Source organism: Haliotis cracherodii, unplaced genomic scaffold (genome assembly GCF_022045235.1).
Source record: "Haliotis cracherodii isolate W230 unplaced genomic scaffold, xgHalCrac1.p SCAF_19, whole genome shotgun sequence".
Classification (NCBI taxonomy): Eukaryota; Metazoa; Mollusca; class Gastropoda; order Lepetellida; family Haliotidae; genus Haliotis; species Haliotis cracherodii.
This window is the reverse complement of record NW_027266274.1, coordinates 5,050,626-5,067,524: the sequence shown is the minus strand read 5'-3', so window position 1 is coordinate 5,067,524 and position 16,899 is coordinate 5,050,626. Positions and strand designations below refer to the sequence as shown.

Genomic DNA, 16,899 nt, shown 5'->3' with positions numbered 1-16,899 from the left:
CTATCGCAGACCCAAACAAAGGATTTATCAGTCCGCTCCCTGGAAAGTATCAAACTTTCGGTTCCGTCATTCGGTAATGGATCTCCCTCAAAGATGAAAACAGGTTGCCAAAAAGTTGCGGGTTGCGTGTTTATTTGCTTTTCATCAATATATTATCGGCGAGGGACGGGTAGATCTGCCACTAAAACTCACAGACTATTATTAACTCTCTTATCTCCTTACATCGGCCATTTATATCACGTCACGTGATTTGACCATTTAGCCAATCAGAATCCATGTTAGGCGACAGAATCTCTTATCATGTATTTTGCTAAACTGTATCCCTCCACGATCGTGGAAATTACAATACCAGTATATGGGGTGTTCCGTGGACCAGCGGCTGAATATCCGGGTATAGAGGGGCTACCAATGCATCTTGTTTACCCCTGAGACAGTGCTGTGTACACAACGACTCCCACATACAACCGGCACAGCCGTAGCAGACGAGAGTCGTGTGGGGATCGGGTACGCGGATCTCTGAACTCATCTACCCCGCGTCTGCATGCAAACAACACTCCGGTGTAAGGGCCAGCATCCAGTGCACATATCTGGTGTCTGATTTTTGTACAAGTTTTTGGTTTCCTCTGGTGCCCAATCCTGCTTCAATACCCGGGATAGTGTGAACAGTACCCATCCACCCTTTCAAGACACCAGCGTCTGGGATTTCCAGGATCCAGGAGCAGTACCCTAGGTCTGTGAGATTCTGACCCTCCTGTGCCCGGTGTAGCACCATCTCTGCCAGTGTACCCCTCCTGTGATCTAGGCAGGCACATGTGCGCGACTCCTTGGGCTTACAGTGTTATCACGAACCCACCCTTGTCTGAATGCCCCCGGCCCCAATGTTAGGGGTAGACTTGTCCCTCGGGATGCCCAGTCCAGCCAAACGTTTGTGTCGCGATGGAAGCTTGGATACACTGCGGGGATCTTCAACGGACACTTCCCCAGACAACACAAGATTCAGGAAGTGTGCAAAGCCGGGAGTTAAAGCAGGTTTGTGTCAACACCCGGGGTAGACACTTGTTTTGGGGTAACATGGTCTTTTTAAATATTATTTTTGTATTTGCTCATTTATTAATTTAGTCATAAGATTAATATTTTCAATCCTCTACACCATCGGGGTTATTAAAATGAATATTGAGCTTAATATTTAACATTTAATTCATCACAGTTCCATATACGTATATATGCCATGATACTAACAGAGGTCTGGCATAAAATAACATCGTCTCGCATTTTAATTGTTTTTATAATTGAACCAGCCTGGAGTAAATTTAACCATTTTGTTACGAATTACGACCGGATCCAAAACACAGATTTCCGAATATATGGACAATTACACAGTGCATATTTTTATTGAATATCTCCCGGGATGCGAGAATTCCGGATTACCGTCGTCCGGATAAATGAGGTCTCACTCTATAACTATTATGACAGGCATTTATTTACCATGTTTTTTCCTATGTGAACATCGTACACACTTGTGACCCCACAATACAAAATATGTAAATTTGTTTTCAGTATAATATGGTATTAATATGTATAAAAATAAAATTACATTAAAGATTTATGATCATTTAACGCACTACATTAAGTATCTGACAAGCGTCTTCGCTAAACAACAAAGCAGCGAAATGCAATCAGAAAACCGTTTTATGGCGTCTATGTCGCTGTAAATCTTTGCAATTGGTATATTGTTACGGGAAACCAAAGGAAGACAGAGATTGAACCAGAAATGAGATGTAAGGTTGGGCCCCAGAAGGAAATACGGTGTGACTCTCGTAATACTAGACTGTAAATCATTCGTGTGTACTTACACCCTTACAAGCACCGCTATTCCGCCCTGTAAGAGGATGGGAAATGGATTAAATTGTCTGAATATACAAATATGTCAACAAATCATAAAAGCTACGATGACTTCGTCTGTCAACTCCTAAGTGTAAACATGGCCGTGTACTGTGGACGTCTGGTGCGTGTGAAGTTCGACCACTTCGGTCCCACACTTGATGGCTGACTGATCTCGTTTGACGCTGATATGTTTTATTATGTTAAATCTTTATTTGCTAAATATCTATCGCGGTTGGCATACATCTGTCTCGCTTCTTGTCTCGAGACCTGTATTTTTCTCATGACATCTGATCGCAGTGTCCGCTTCGTGTATTCGTTAATATGAAATGGATAAACGGACACTTTAATTGGAAACATGAAAAATGATGATCATTTGCATTTACATCTATGATGTAGAAATTAAGATACCATCACAATCACACGTGTCGTGATCAGCGTATTTGTGTGGTCCAAATGATGATGTAATTTATCCAAATGGTGATTTTCTCAGTTCTATTTTCGAAGAGTAGAGGTAGTTTGTTAGTGACATATTTTATATACTTTTCATCAAACAGCATCGACTGACGTTTCCTACATAACATACCCAGTAAAACAACATTACAAAATGTAAAAAAACAACTAATATTAAAATATCCATGTGAAATATTTGAAGATATATGAAATAGAATCATTTATTTTTTTCCAAACGTGTTAATTCAATGAAAAAATAAAAGCCTGTAATATACAACAAGACTCTTAAGTGGCCATTATTCTCATTGGGAAAAGCAAATAATAACAAAATGATATGTATTGAATGTGTCAAGTTGCAATAGATATGAATTATTACTTCTGTTTTAACTAACAAGCACTTTCCTTCTACTCTGATTCGTGGATTTCTATGTTTGTATGCCGATTTATTGAACAAAAGCTTAAGACAATGTATTAAAATTATCTGTATCAAGTTCTTGTTCTTTTAACATCAAACAGTTTCCCTTGTCTTATGGACTTATACCAATAAATTTTCTGAGCTGAATTCCATAAAATATAACCTAAAGGAAGTACCCCACCCCCTTAAAGCTTGTTTTTTCTTCAGCAAAATATAATTTCTTTGTAAATTGAGTATGGCAGGAAAAGAATTAATAGCGACGTGTAATATACATGTATATACCCATGGTTACGGTAAACAATTCAAATATGCAAATTCCTTCTTTTCTCCTTTTTTTTTTTTTTTAAATCCAATATATACAATTCACTGAAACTGCAATATGATTCAGTATGGACTTTGTTCCCGAGAGTGTTACGGAGCGGTTCGGTGTTAAGAGTGCCCTCTCGAAGTCCGCCACGCGCTGACTATTATCAACTGAGACTTGTCACAGGTCACTTGTGGTGTCAGGCTTCCTGCACGAACCCAGCCCTCCACCCATGATGCGGTCCCGCTCAAACTGACACATTCACAGAAAAGTGGTTAGAATTTCAGAATTGCTTGGGCAAAGACTGTGATGTAGGACACCGTCTTTCTTCATCTACATCTGTAAATCACTTTGTGATTTGTAAACTTTTCTGTCTTGTTGTTAGTCGGTCTAACTAATTATAGTATCATACTAATGACTGCCACACTATTTTTCATTATGAATAATAATAATTCCTTCATAAACATGATTAACATTAAGACTAATTAAAATTGTGTTTTTTTGGAAAGAAGACACATTTGTACATAGGTTGAAAGTCTATTACAAATACACAAAGAAACTGGAATATTATCCTAATTGTGGAGGTAATATATATTATTGTGATAAATATAATATCTATATTTTCTGTAAGTGTTTTTATTTAATTTTGTTTTAATACTACTTCTGTTAAGATTTGGGAACAAAATATTATCCATAGGTTTATTGGTGGTAAAATGTGTCCAGATTGAAATGGGACAAATGGATTCTTATTTGTAAGTTACATTCATGAAAATCTACTTTTTGTAGGTAACATACTCGTATATACATGTTCTATTCAATGGGTATCACATGTGCATATACTCCTGATATCTATCACGAACCTACATATGCATATAACATCGTAAACGTATCTCTTCAGTTCACGGGTAACTTACATATTCAGATTTGACGCCCCGAAGAGCTACATTTGTCCTATGACTTGCCCAAATATTGACTCAAATCACTGATTTGGCTTCATACTTGAAACCACTTACCCGCTATCATGCCGCAAACGCCGGCAGAAGACAGCCGTTTCCTATGTGGTTGTTTGTGTTTGTACAAGCTGGAAGACCTGTCCGTCCGTACACACCTGTTACAGGTACAGTGTCCTCTACGACCAGACTACATGGCTCGCGGTAATTGGATTTTTATGCTTTCTGCGTTATAAGATGGACATGTTCTTGTGTTTCAAGATCGCCTCTCTGTCTTCCCGTGATGTCTGAAGATGTCTGACATTTGTCTGGGTTGTTGATGATGACTACACAACATTTACTGTACTTGATTTTTTTCTGTGAGTTTTTTAAACGTCTTCTGTCGGTGTTATTTGATAGTGTATTTGGATGAGTATTAATGTTGCATAGAATTGTGAATTAATGAAAGTACAACGGAATCTTAAAATAAATAATGCAATGTTGCAATATTTTTTTCAATTTTCAATTTCACCTAAAATACTTTTTATACTTTATTCATAAAATAACTTTTAATTATCCCAAATAATTGCTCTCTATTAAAGATTAATAAATATATGTCAACATCAACATCTGAGTATACCGATAATATATTGTTTGACAGATAGTTAAGTCAATTGGAAGTCACATTTTAAAGCAGTATAATATTGGTAGTCGGCACTACAAATTCGCTACTCCGTACAGGGTTGACGCGGTGGAGATCGTATAAGATAACTTAACACAGTGGTATTTGGAGTAGTTGCGATAAATCCCCTCAAGTCATTTTCAAACGTGAATGGGAATACTGTTTGGTATTATGTTGGGTTCCTCTCAAATTGTTTGAATTTTCCCAGTTCGTTTTAGTTTGTACCTTTTGTTTGTTTTTTTTGTTAATTGTGGATTAAATAATTGTCACGTGTTATCGATAGAGGAAATACGCCATCCATATTTCATGTAAACTGTAATGTATATTATTAAACCTTCATCAATGTGTCGCTAATATATGCTAGAAAAAGCTTTTTGTTTATCTATCGTCTATGAGATCATTTTTTATATTATTTCGTTTGTTTTTTGAGTTACTTGAAAATGAAACCGTTTTGAAACCGATATTTTGCTTAGTTTTTATTAAATGGCAATTGTTTTAAAGTTCCTTTGCGTTTATGTCACACGCGCACGTTCGTTTTTTTATCACAAGAAGTACATATTATATCAAGCCTCTTGCTATCTAATTTAATCAGTTTTATGGAAAATCTTTAAAGTTAAGAAGTAATATTTTCAACCATTATTTCCAAACAAAGGCCTCAACATCGCTAGTCGAAAGCACCTGCCTCTATAAACTGCTCAGCGTGCCTGTTGGAGCTCTATGAAAATTTGGAATGGTATTAAATGAACAATCTGAATCCTCTTCAGCCGGACTTGTGCCAACATTCGGATTTTAGTACCACCATAGGAAAGCTGGCCAGTTTTATAATCACTGTTTTACTACCAGTGTCCCGTGCATGCGTCTAAAGCAAACGAACTTAAGCATGTAAATGTGGCATCTTAGATCGCCATAAAGATGTAATGGCACAACGAGATGTATACCTTGTGAGGCGAGTTGCGTCGACTGCAGCAGGTGTGATGATTACATTCATGAGATCAATGCTCGACCAACAATTATTCGGACCAGATTATGAATGAACATCCTTTAAATGAAATAGGATGATATGCAATATCTACAACACATGGAATCTACATTTTATACATGATATGTTTTATTGTGAATACAAGTCCTCCAATGCTTTGATATTGTTTGCAATGGTTGAGATTATGGTTGGTTATTATTATTATCATTTTTATTATTGTTGTTGTTGTTGATGTTATGACGCGTGCCTAACGATATAATACATACATACAAGGCCATGTCGGACGGTGGGGTAGCTTGGTGGTTAAAGCGTTCGCTTGCCTCGCCGAAGACCTGTGTTCGATTCCCAGAATGTGAAGCCCATGTCAGGTGTCCCCCGCCGTGATATTGCTGGAATATTGCTCAAATCGACGTAAAACCATACTCACTCACTCACTCATCAGTTATGAATGTATCGTCCTGTATAACCATATATATTCATGTTTGTTTTCTAAACATCCTTACATCAATTGATTAATAAACATGATTAATTGTACTGACCAAAAGTCATACACGAAAATATGTTACGTCCATAAAGCATGTTGTGCCTAAGAAGAGTGCACATCTTCAGCGTTTTGGAATATTTTTATAGCACCTATAAATATTTCGAAAAGGACAGGAGTATTATACAAATTAAACGAAATATATATATATATAATGAATGAATGAATGAATGAATGAATGAATGAATGTCATTATTATGCGTTATGACCAAACGAAATTTACGATAAAATATAGAATAATATTAATATTATTTTTCATGTGTAAAGATAACAATTTAGACAGGAGTACTCAATTTACTCAGCAGTGTGGGAATGGAAGCACAAGAGTGTTTATATACAGGCGTCAAGCCTTCTCAATATAAGCTGTATCACGCCCTGAAGTATACCGACGTGATCAAAAGCTCTTCTCTAATTAACAGATTCACAATACTGGGTGAAGTAATGTTATTGGAGGTCCTGATATACAACCTTTTTATATGCACAATTATAATGTCGAATGCAGAATTAAAGGTATGACAGTGTGATTTAAAACCTCAGGTATACCTTACAACAGGGCATGCATATGCCTCTTCTTTTCGCTCAGCCTTCTCCACATTTAGATGTGGCACAGCAGCACAGCCCCTTTAAAATTAGAAACTGGCAGGTACACTGATATGGATGTGAATGAAAGTGCACTGAAAATATTGAGGATGAGAGATGCGCCTGTTTCACTGCCCTTTCTGCGTGAAATGTATGGAAATGTCAGTTTCAGGAATCCAATTTTTTTAGGTGTGACAATGATAAATTGATTGTATTTCTTAAACACAATGAATATCACACTGCAAAAAGCCTGCTTTTTTACAACACAAAAAATATTTTACATAGTTTATGCGCTTTTATTGGTCAGTATTCCTATTTAAGTTTGTATAACCTTTTACTGAATTTTACGTCTCTCATAACTCAGAAAGAGTGGTTCTCTACATTATATATCATGTATTATAATTTTGTATTTTGAGGATTGTGTGAAGGTGAGACGAGAATTTAAATTTGTGTATGTCTTACAAAGCCACACGTGCCATGACTACATCATGCGTGATACTGTTGCCTCTTCTTAATGCTAGGTAGAGGTTAATCCCCACTGCGATACATATCAGGAATAAATGTAATTCGGCAATAGTGAGTGAGCTGCAATGTAATGTCCACGGAAGATAGTATAAGCTTAATAATTAGGATGGACTTTGATTTACGAAGTGTTGATTGACTTAAGGAGGTTTTATCGGGCGTAAAACAAGGCACTCGGTGGGTAATTAACACCTGCGTGAAATATAACATGGTGTCATAAAGCAATAAATCTGCTGGCTCGGGATCTCGTTGTAGGTCACGGTGGCAAGCAGTACGTGACTATTTGCGGGATGTGCACAGGACTCCTGACTGAAACTTACCTTTCGGTTTCGTCTAAAGTCTTCTGTTGTAGCTCAAACTATTGTTATTTATGTCAATTACGTAACCTTAATGAGCAATGAGAGCGAGGGAGTAAGAGACAGAGGGATGACTTTTATGTAAAGCATGTTGTATTTTATCATATTGCTATTATACCACTATTGCTATTTTCACTGCTGCTACTACTACTGTGATGATGATGATGATGATGATGATGATGATGATGATGATGATGATGTTAAAAGAATGAGAAGAGGGGAAGGTTGGGGATGACGACGACGCTACGCCTACTAAAACACCTCCAACAGCAGAAAAAGTAGCCTCAAAATACCTGAAATATTACGATGAGGGAAATCTTAAGGAACAATTGTCGTGTTTACACCTTTTACTATCACAGTTTCCGTCACGTTATGTCTGAGCATAAGATGGCGCACATGTATCTCGCTACTTGTATATCAGTGCAGATAAAACTCCACGCAACATGCTCTATGCCATAAATTCGGCTCTACAAAAAACATTTTATTTTATCTCGCTACAGATGTATCTGGCCAAAGTGCACAGTTGACACGGTGAGTCATCGATTTGAAGCCTATCGTAGTTTACATGCGACCGATGTGTGTTACCTAACAGTCAAACTGAACGGCAAATAATCCATGCAATGCCAAAAAGTGATAAATTCCCTTGTCATTTTTTTAAAAACTGCTCCAATCATACTTGAAACAAAATATGTGCCACACCCATGTCAAAATTGCTATATAAAAATGAAAAAGGGCACAATTAATACTTGTAATAAAACATTAACAATGCCAAGACCAAATCGTATATCAAAGTAAAAGAAATGTGTAGCGTCTATTGCAAGTAAAATATAGGTTAACGTCTGTGGGATCATTCCTGTATCGAAGTTATATGATACTCAACGACTATTTGGAAACTAAACATAGTTCCGAACTTATTACAAAATTCCCATATCAAAATAAATAAGGGCTCAACGCTTTTTTAAACAATTCGTAGCTTCACATCCATGATACAATTACAATATAAAAGCCAAACAAAATTTAGACCCTTATTTGAAGCAACCATTGGATCTGGTATCTACTCATAAATACGGAGAACTTCATCGTGAAAACAACAAAAATTCCAATCATCTCCCGTTAAAATAATATTATTGTTAGTTAACCCTACTAATGAACCATTTGAGAATGATCAAATATATAATAAAGTGCTAATATGAAATACAAACTGATCGTGTCAATCGACAGTAGTCAAAGTGTTAATTGACAGAAAACAAATTCCTCAGTGAGTTGAATTAAATTCAATTCCTCCAAACATGACAACTTATTCAACAAAAATGACAACGATGTTCATGTACATGTAAGTTGTCTAATATAAGTTGACCGATTTATCATAATAATATACCCTGTTTCAAGTTTAGTGTAAAATGCACTTGGTAACTCGGTAAATCTCCAACAAACACATAAATCATCTTGCCTTGGGTCAAATATTTCAAGTTTAATAAACACACACCTTCATCTAATTTACCCAGCTCACCCCGCGTGTATATCAGGTGTTGTCAGAAATCTATCTGGCGTAATCGACCCCGCAAACCCTGGTGTATATTGACATGGGTAGACGTACGGTGACATCTGCCAGAATGTTTGAACAGACACTGCGAGATAAGGTTTAGATGATAGGGGATGTCTTAACCCAATGTGTCCACTGAAACTGTTTGTCAATAACTAGCTTTGTTATCAAACAGATTGCAATGATATTTCAGATTTCGGCTTAACCATGTTTTGTAGTGGTAACATGCTAAAAAGACAATATATCATGGTAAGGCCATACAACGTTAAAGAAAATGTTTTTCAAAGTGCAGTGTATTTGAAAAATGGAAAATTTCAGGACTTTCAAAATATATTCGGTAAAATGACCGGTTTTAAAACCATTCTAATTTTTCTAAAGTAATATGATTATCTTTTATTTTTAAAACTATGCCCAAATGTTTTAAAAGTGTTTTAGACTAACTATAACACGGGGAAGGAATGAGAAGAAGGAATGTTGCGTTCATTATTGCGTTATACAATCATTTATATCAAATCTTAGTTATCTTAATCAGAACACACCAGACATACAACGTACAGTATCTGCAACCCATCTAGAAATGGTTATACATGATACATAAACTTGTAGCAATTTATGTAATTTCTTGTTACGTGTTTGATATAATCTGGGCATATATTTTGCAGCGAAATATATAATTATAAATAATATCAAACATAGACTATTGAGGGTACAACTAATATAATTAGATGATTATATGACAAATATCTATTGCGAGTAGACACCTAAACAAACCCAACGGATCAATGAAACCATCTCATGCAGTAGTTCCTCAGACTTATATGTATTTTTCGTGAACACCTGGTGTCATCACTATTTGACAGTAAAACATAAACACATGATAGCGTGGGAATGGAAGTCGACTAAGCTTTTAGCAGAGTTTTCTTCTGAATATTGAAAGGGCTTTGCTGTGTTTATTTATAGTCTTAGGTAAATGCTGTGCCATCATGCTGCATTGCCTTCCTTTTGAAATTGCACTCGAATCCTCATCGGTTTCAAACGAAGAATACAGGTTTCAAACCTCTTAATACCAACATTGGGTAGTTTATCTCCTGAATTCTACAGTAATTAGTTCGTCATTTTCCGCAACAATAATGTGTTGGAGACACATCTGGGTTTGTTTAAACATTATGGTTTTGGCTACAGTGCTTCATTTGTTCAAGATGCGATATTGAAATAATGATTGCTCTGTAAAATAGTAACGTTGATGTGATATTTTGCAAATACCATGGGGTGGAAAATAGAGAACGGGAAACTCAAACAGTGGGGAAGCTGGAAGTAGATTAATTATCTCATCTATGGTCCCAGTCAAGGCAGCCTATTTTCCTGAACTATATTGGAATGAGGAAAGAAATGAATAAGGGTCTTCCTGTCGCGACGGCCATGTAAATAACAATGAACAACAATCCTCGGTTTAAAGTAATGCAACAATGTTGAAATACCCAACAATATGCTTCATAATTAGTGTCTGTCAAAGGCATATCAGTTTTTCATTTCGAAGATCGTAATAGTAACATATCATTGTCAATCGATGCCAACTTATTTCTCATTTTGAAGATTGTCATGGTAAGTGGTCATTGATAAATCACAGATTTTATAACTAGACTTGAACTTCGAAGGTAAGGTGAAACGTTGTTAAAGGTCGCGTCCAATTGAACTTCGAAAAGAGGAAAGGATGATTTTATCGGAGTTCCTGTTATATCCATATACCGAGTTGTTCTTTTGTTCAGGTGGACACTTGACTTGCCTTTGCATGTGTTTGTGACGGTGGGGCAGGTTATGCATGCTTTTCACGAACACCTTGTATCACTACTGTTTGATAGTGATTCATAAACACGTACTGATGATGCAGTCGGAATGGTACAATGGACTTTGTATGATTCTTGAAATGGTTTTGTCTCTTTTCTTTAAGGAACAAACCATGCATGTTGCCAGTCGCTTTTGGGGAATTTCGTGACGTTAGAGTAATTGTGTTTTGCAATACCTAGTAAGTGTAGTGACCATTGTGTGGGTCTTGTGTCGCTTTTGATTCATCAGCCATCTGCCACCAGACATCGTTCCTGTATGTCAAGAAGCATCCCTTATTGAGACTAAACCAACATGGAACCTACAATATATTTGAACTTGACGCTTGGTGTCGCATTTGGTTACCAAAACAAAACCTACCACGTAAATGAAAGTTATACACCCATTTCTGATGCCGGTTAAACAGCCAACAAGAAATCGTCATTTGATGAGGATGCATTTGATACGGGTATGATAGTTTTGGACCTTAAATGTGCAGTGTTTCTGCTACTGTTTAGCCTAGTAATGTTCAGATGACGTTTATAATTTCTTCAGCCAAATCCAATTTTCAAGTGTATACTTTCTTTTTCCCCGTCCTTTATATACATACACGTGAAGCAAAAATACTCTTGACAAAATAGTTTTCAAATCTTTGTGAATATTCTTTAGTGCCGACACATAATGTCCACAGTGGTTTAGGTGATCGGATTATATATTATTTATTATGTAACTGTTTGACTGTTCGATGTTTGTCCTAGAAATGAAGCATATCTTTTCCCCTAAGTACAACAGGAATGGTTCGTGATCGACCAATGATCATTATCGGGATGAAACAGGAGTCGAACCCATTAGAATAGCCCTTCAGCAACCCATGCTTGCCGTAAAATGCGATTCGTAAGAGGCGACTAACGGGATCGGGTAGTCAGGCTCGCCGACCTGGTTGATGCATGTCATCGTATCCCAATTGCGTGGATTGATGTTCATGATATCAATAACTGGATTGTCTGGTCCAGACACGATTATTTACAGACCGCCGTCACATAGCTGGAATATTACTGAGTGCGGCGTTAAACAATAAACAGACACAAACAAACAAACCAGTTTTACCAGGACAGGACGTTGCACAGCAAACTGTGCTGCCGTAGACCCTACCCTCTAGCACCAGAAACAGACCCGAAAGTAATCCAGATATACGTCATCGAGAGATATTAACTTTCATAATCTCTTTCGGGTTGACACAAAATATTTCACGCTAAAACATGAATAAATTGTTTTATCGCCTAACTGGCCGACATCTTTAACACATTAAAATATCTTGACATTAAGTTTATCAACTGGTCACAAGCTTGTGAGATAAACCTCGTAATCTCCCCTTATCATTACGGTGAATCGGGTTGTTGTTTGCCCTCGTCAGAATAGGGACATGGCTTTTGGGGTTTTGGGTCGGGGACAGGGCATGAGGTTTTGGGTCGGGAGCATTGCATGGGATTTTGGGTCGCGGACATGACAATGAAATTTGGTCGGGGACATGACATTGGATTTTCGGTCGGGGATATTGGATGGGAGTTGGGCGGGGGATATGGCATGGGGTTTTAGGGGCTACTCATCTAAACCCCAGATGCTCATTTAAACCTCCATGGGGTGAAGATACTCATTTAAACCTCAGATGCTCATTTAAACACCAGATGTTTTCATTGAAGCCACATGTCCTCTTTTAAACTTTAGATTGTCATGTAACCTTTAAATGGTCATTTGAACCCCAAATACTCATTTAACCCTTCAGATGCTCATTTAAACCTTGGTGCGTTGAAGATAGACATTCAAACCTCAGATACTAATTTAATTCCTTTTGGAGGATATTTGTAGCATACATACATGGTATTCATTTCAAACCTCAGTGCGGATAATTTACTAATTTAAACCAAAATGCAGAGAATTTACACATTTAAACCTCAATGTGGAGAATTTACTCATCTAAGATGAAGACTGAAATATTCAATGCGGTGAAGTTACTCATTTTAACCTAAATGCGGTGAAGATACTATGAAGAAAGTCATACAATCCTTAATGCGGTGAAGATATGCACATAAATACCTGTATGATTTCAACCATATTTCCATTTAGCCCATAATAATGAACAGGACACCAGGTGTTAAAAATCCTGCAGACTGACCCTGCTCTTAATGACTAATACTAGTTATGGCCAAAGAATCTGGTATACATTTGGCAGGAACCAATGTCCTGACACGGATGTTTCTGTTCCTAGAGCCTGACACAGATGACAGCCAGGCGTTCTCAGACGACGACAGCATGATGGGGGACGAGGAGAAACCTGGGGGTCACGAGATCAGTTGTCAGGACAACAGCATCTCACAGCAGCAGCAGAAGAAGACGGTGGCCCAGATCATGCGGGATAAGAAGAAGCAGACCAATTTGACCCTGCAGTGGTGAGTCCTAGTACCTTTCTCACTGCTGGCCCTTTTCATCTTCTGTTGGAGGCCTGGGTTCAAAAATATATATTTGTTCTCAGGTTGTACTTCAGAAAAAGGATACTAGTATATTTCTTACCAGAATGTTGGTCTTTTAAAATATGCTTGATGACTATTTTCTTTCTATGGCGTCATTACCACAGTGTTCCTGGCACCGACTTGGTGAGTTCAAGCATCGTCCTTTCCAATGGTTACATGTTCAGTTTGGATGATCATTTGATCTGTGGTGATTTGAACACTTGATTTTAAATTTAATTATGAGAATTGGTTAATAAGGTTTTTTTTTGCTTTGTAGTTGCTACATTAGGAATAGATTTGACCTTTGAAATTGTCACCAGAAATAACCTTTAAATGAAATACAAATTCAAGTTGTAGGTTTGTATAGAATCTTTTTTCCTTAAATATATAGGGTAACTGAAGGCAAGTGCCTCTTTAATCATTTTACAAAGGAATTGTCAGAACACTTAAACATATTTGAAAAAAGAAGTGTCCAATTGTCACAGTCTGTCTGAATATTCACTGACAACATATAATGTTATACGTTCTATTTGTATAAATATAATGTTAAACTTTGAAATAGAAAACTACCCTGGTACCTCCAAACACGTGAGAATGTAGGGGCATTTATGTCCAACCTTGCCAAATGCCTGAAAAAAATAGAACATTTAAAATATAAAAAAGACGTATTTAACGAGTTGTAGCTTGAATGGCATATTCTTTGGCATATTCAAAGAATTACATCCTTTGTCTATATATAAATTCATTAGGTGACACCTAAATTAACCTGCAACCTACATATTAATTATTTTCAGAAGGTGTTGGTTTATTTAATTTAACAGAACATGGTGAACGTAGATAATAACGTTTGAAAGTAATTTACAACATCTGGTAGATGCAAACGAGGTGCTGAGAGTAACTGTCTGTAAACTGCCTTTAAATTGATATTTTTACTTAAAGTATGTATGTATTCACTTCCTATTAATTTTGTCTGAAAGTTTTAGGTGTTTTTACTTAGGAAAAAATGGATTCAAAGTAATACCCCTCGGGTATACTATGTTGTCTATGTAACATACCAAACAATACCAAAATCACAACATCATTTGAGGGCGGTCGTGTAGCCTAGTGGTTTAAGCGTTCGCTCGTCACGCCGAAGACCCGGGTTCGATTCCCGACATGGGTAGAATGTGTGAAGCCCATTTCTGGTGTCCCACGACATGATAATGCTGGAATATTTCTAAAGGTGGCGTAAAACCGTACTCACTCACTCACTCAACACCATTTGATAGTACTGCTAAGAGGTCAAAGCATGGGCACACTGGTACAATAAAGACCTGACCATGACGAGATCCCAGTTACCTTCTTGGTCTTAATATAATAAGAAGTTCGATATCATAGTTACCATTACTATATATGAATAACATATTGTATTATATATATTTTGCTTCCAAAAGCATGTTTATTAACTACAAAACCTAGAAAACACACAAGATGTATTAAGGTTTATTTGCAGGCTTAATTCCTTCAGATCAAGCATGATTGATGAGCTGATTGACAAACATGAGTTGATAAGTATATAACGAGCGGTGACTGTGGGACGTGTTTACTATTGCAGTAATACTGCGCTAGTCAAACCAACTGTAACAGTACTATTGCAAGGTCTGTGTCGGTATTGCCATATTATTGCGATAGTATGATGAGTACCTTTTATCAATTTTGGAGGACCCCAACAGCAATCGTCTGGAAGCGGGGTTTGGGGGAATATCCAGGTTCGGATTCTCGGACCTCACTGCATATGTTTACATAATTAGAGACCGCCTCCGTGGTCTAGTGGTAGAGCGTCTGCCCGGAGAGCGGAAGGTCCGGCGTTCGTCATACCAAAAGACGTTAAAAGATGGTGCTTGTTGTTACCCTGTCTGCCGCTCGGCATTTAGGGGCTAAAACAAGGACTGGTTGGCTCGTAGTCAGTAAACTGCGACATGATATCTGAGTGAGCTAGCACTATAAATCGGCATAATTCCGGACTAGTACAAGCAACCACTCACACACGTGCATGCATGTCGCTATATAATCTTGGACGCGACATTTAACCCAATTTCACCTCACCTCACATAATTAGAGGTCAAATACCAAGAACATATCTAACTATAACACCGAATGAAAAAGCATAAACACAAGAGACCAGAATCTGCTGACAAAGCTTTTTTTAAAAATTTGCTGATTTTGCTAAAATTCATAAAATGTACTTTTACGTCCAACAGAACCTGGTATTGGAAACTGGTCGTTCTTTGACGTTGACGGTTTATATATATATCAATAATAAGTAAAGTCTAAATCTCAAAGGATCCTTAAGTCGTCCTTCGCAACCCTTGATATATCTAGCGGTGAATGTTTCATTGGTTAAAGTATAGCCCAGGTATATCTCACTATGACAGCGTTACAACCAATCATTGCCACGTGGTCGACGTTTATGATATCCAGATACGTCACAAGTGAGAAGAACTCAGTGCTCCTAAATCAACTTGTATATATGTTACTTATCAAACCACGTTTTAACAAAGAAAAGGTGCAGTGTTTACGCACCACAATAGTTTAAAGTCTCTTTAGAATGTTTTAGTCAAACAGTGCCGCTTTCGCTCAGGGGTAATTTCCGTGTCAGCCAATTGTATTTAGAGTGAAATATGGAGTGCTTGAAACGCAGTAGGAGGGAGAACGAGAATGGGTATCAGCCATCACTAGGAACACCTTGAGACCTGCACGGGCTTATTACAACGTGTTCGGGTCGACTAGGAATCGCCTGAGAGTGGTTACGAGTTGCCAAGATGTCAGAGATGTTTTCTTTTCGCTTAAGAGTTCGGCTTTTTGCAAAAACTCTTGGTGACGTGTCTCGGAAAGCTGGTCATCAAATAGATCGGATTGAGAGGTGTGAAATTCTACAATAGTGTAGAGGAGAAATGAAGGACAACTGTCTATGATTGATATGGACCGCCCAGAGAAGACTGTCTGTATAAAAGAGAATAAGAAAACATGGTTTTCGTACAAAAAATGTTTTCTGAAGTTACACGGATTTTTTTGTGAAATTGATCGAAAATAGATCACAGGGGAAGTTTTCGTTAAGACTCCTTCACATTTAATATCATAAAGATGTATTGATAGTACAAACACACATATATCACAATTTGTTTCAAATGTATTCGCAGAGTGCTCACTTGTTCAAATATCATTGAATATGATTTCGATCGAAAATTCAAAGAAATATAATTTCAGTGGTGTTGATGACTATTTAAGTATTATCATGAGATTTCATTTCTACAATGGTCCCTGCTCTCATTTTATTCGGATCCACCCGGTCTTTCACGTTACATATATATAATTCCTCTGTCAGACATGGAGTAGTGATATTCCAAG

The 16,899-nt window shown here is 37.2% G+C and overlaps 1 protein-coding gene across 1 annotated transcript in view; it reads left to right on the top strand.

Moving 5' to 3' along the window:
* Nucleotides 1-863: 863 nt before the first annotated feature.
* Nucleotides 864-16,899, top strand: part of LOC139467041 (DNA-binding protein RFX6-like) — a 78,675-nt gene continuing 62,639 nt past the window's right edge. The window contains exons 1-2 of the mRNA XM_071248753.1: nt 864-1,029; nt 13,272-13,452. Coding sequence (XP_071104854.1) covers nt 864-1,029; nt 13,272-13,452 — 347 coding nt within the window. The remainder of the gene's footprint in view (nt 1,030-13,271; nt 13,453-16,899) is intronic.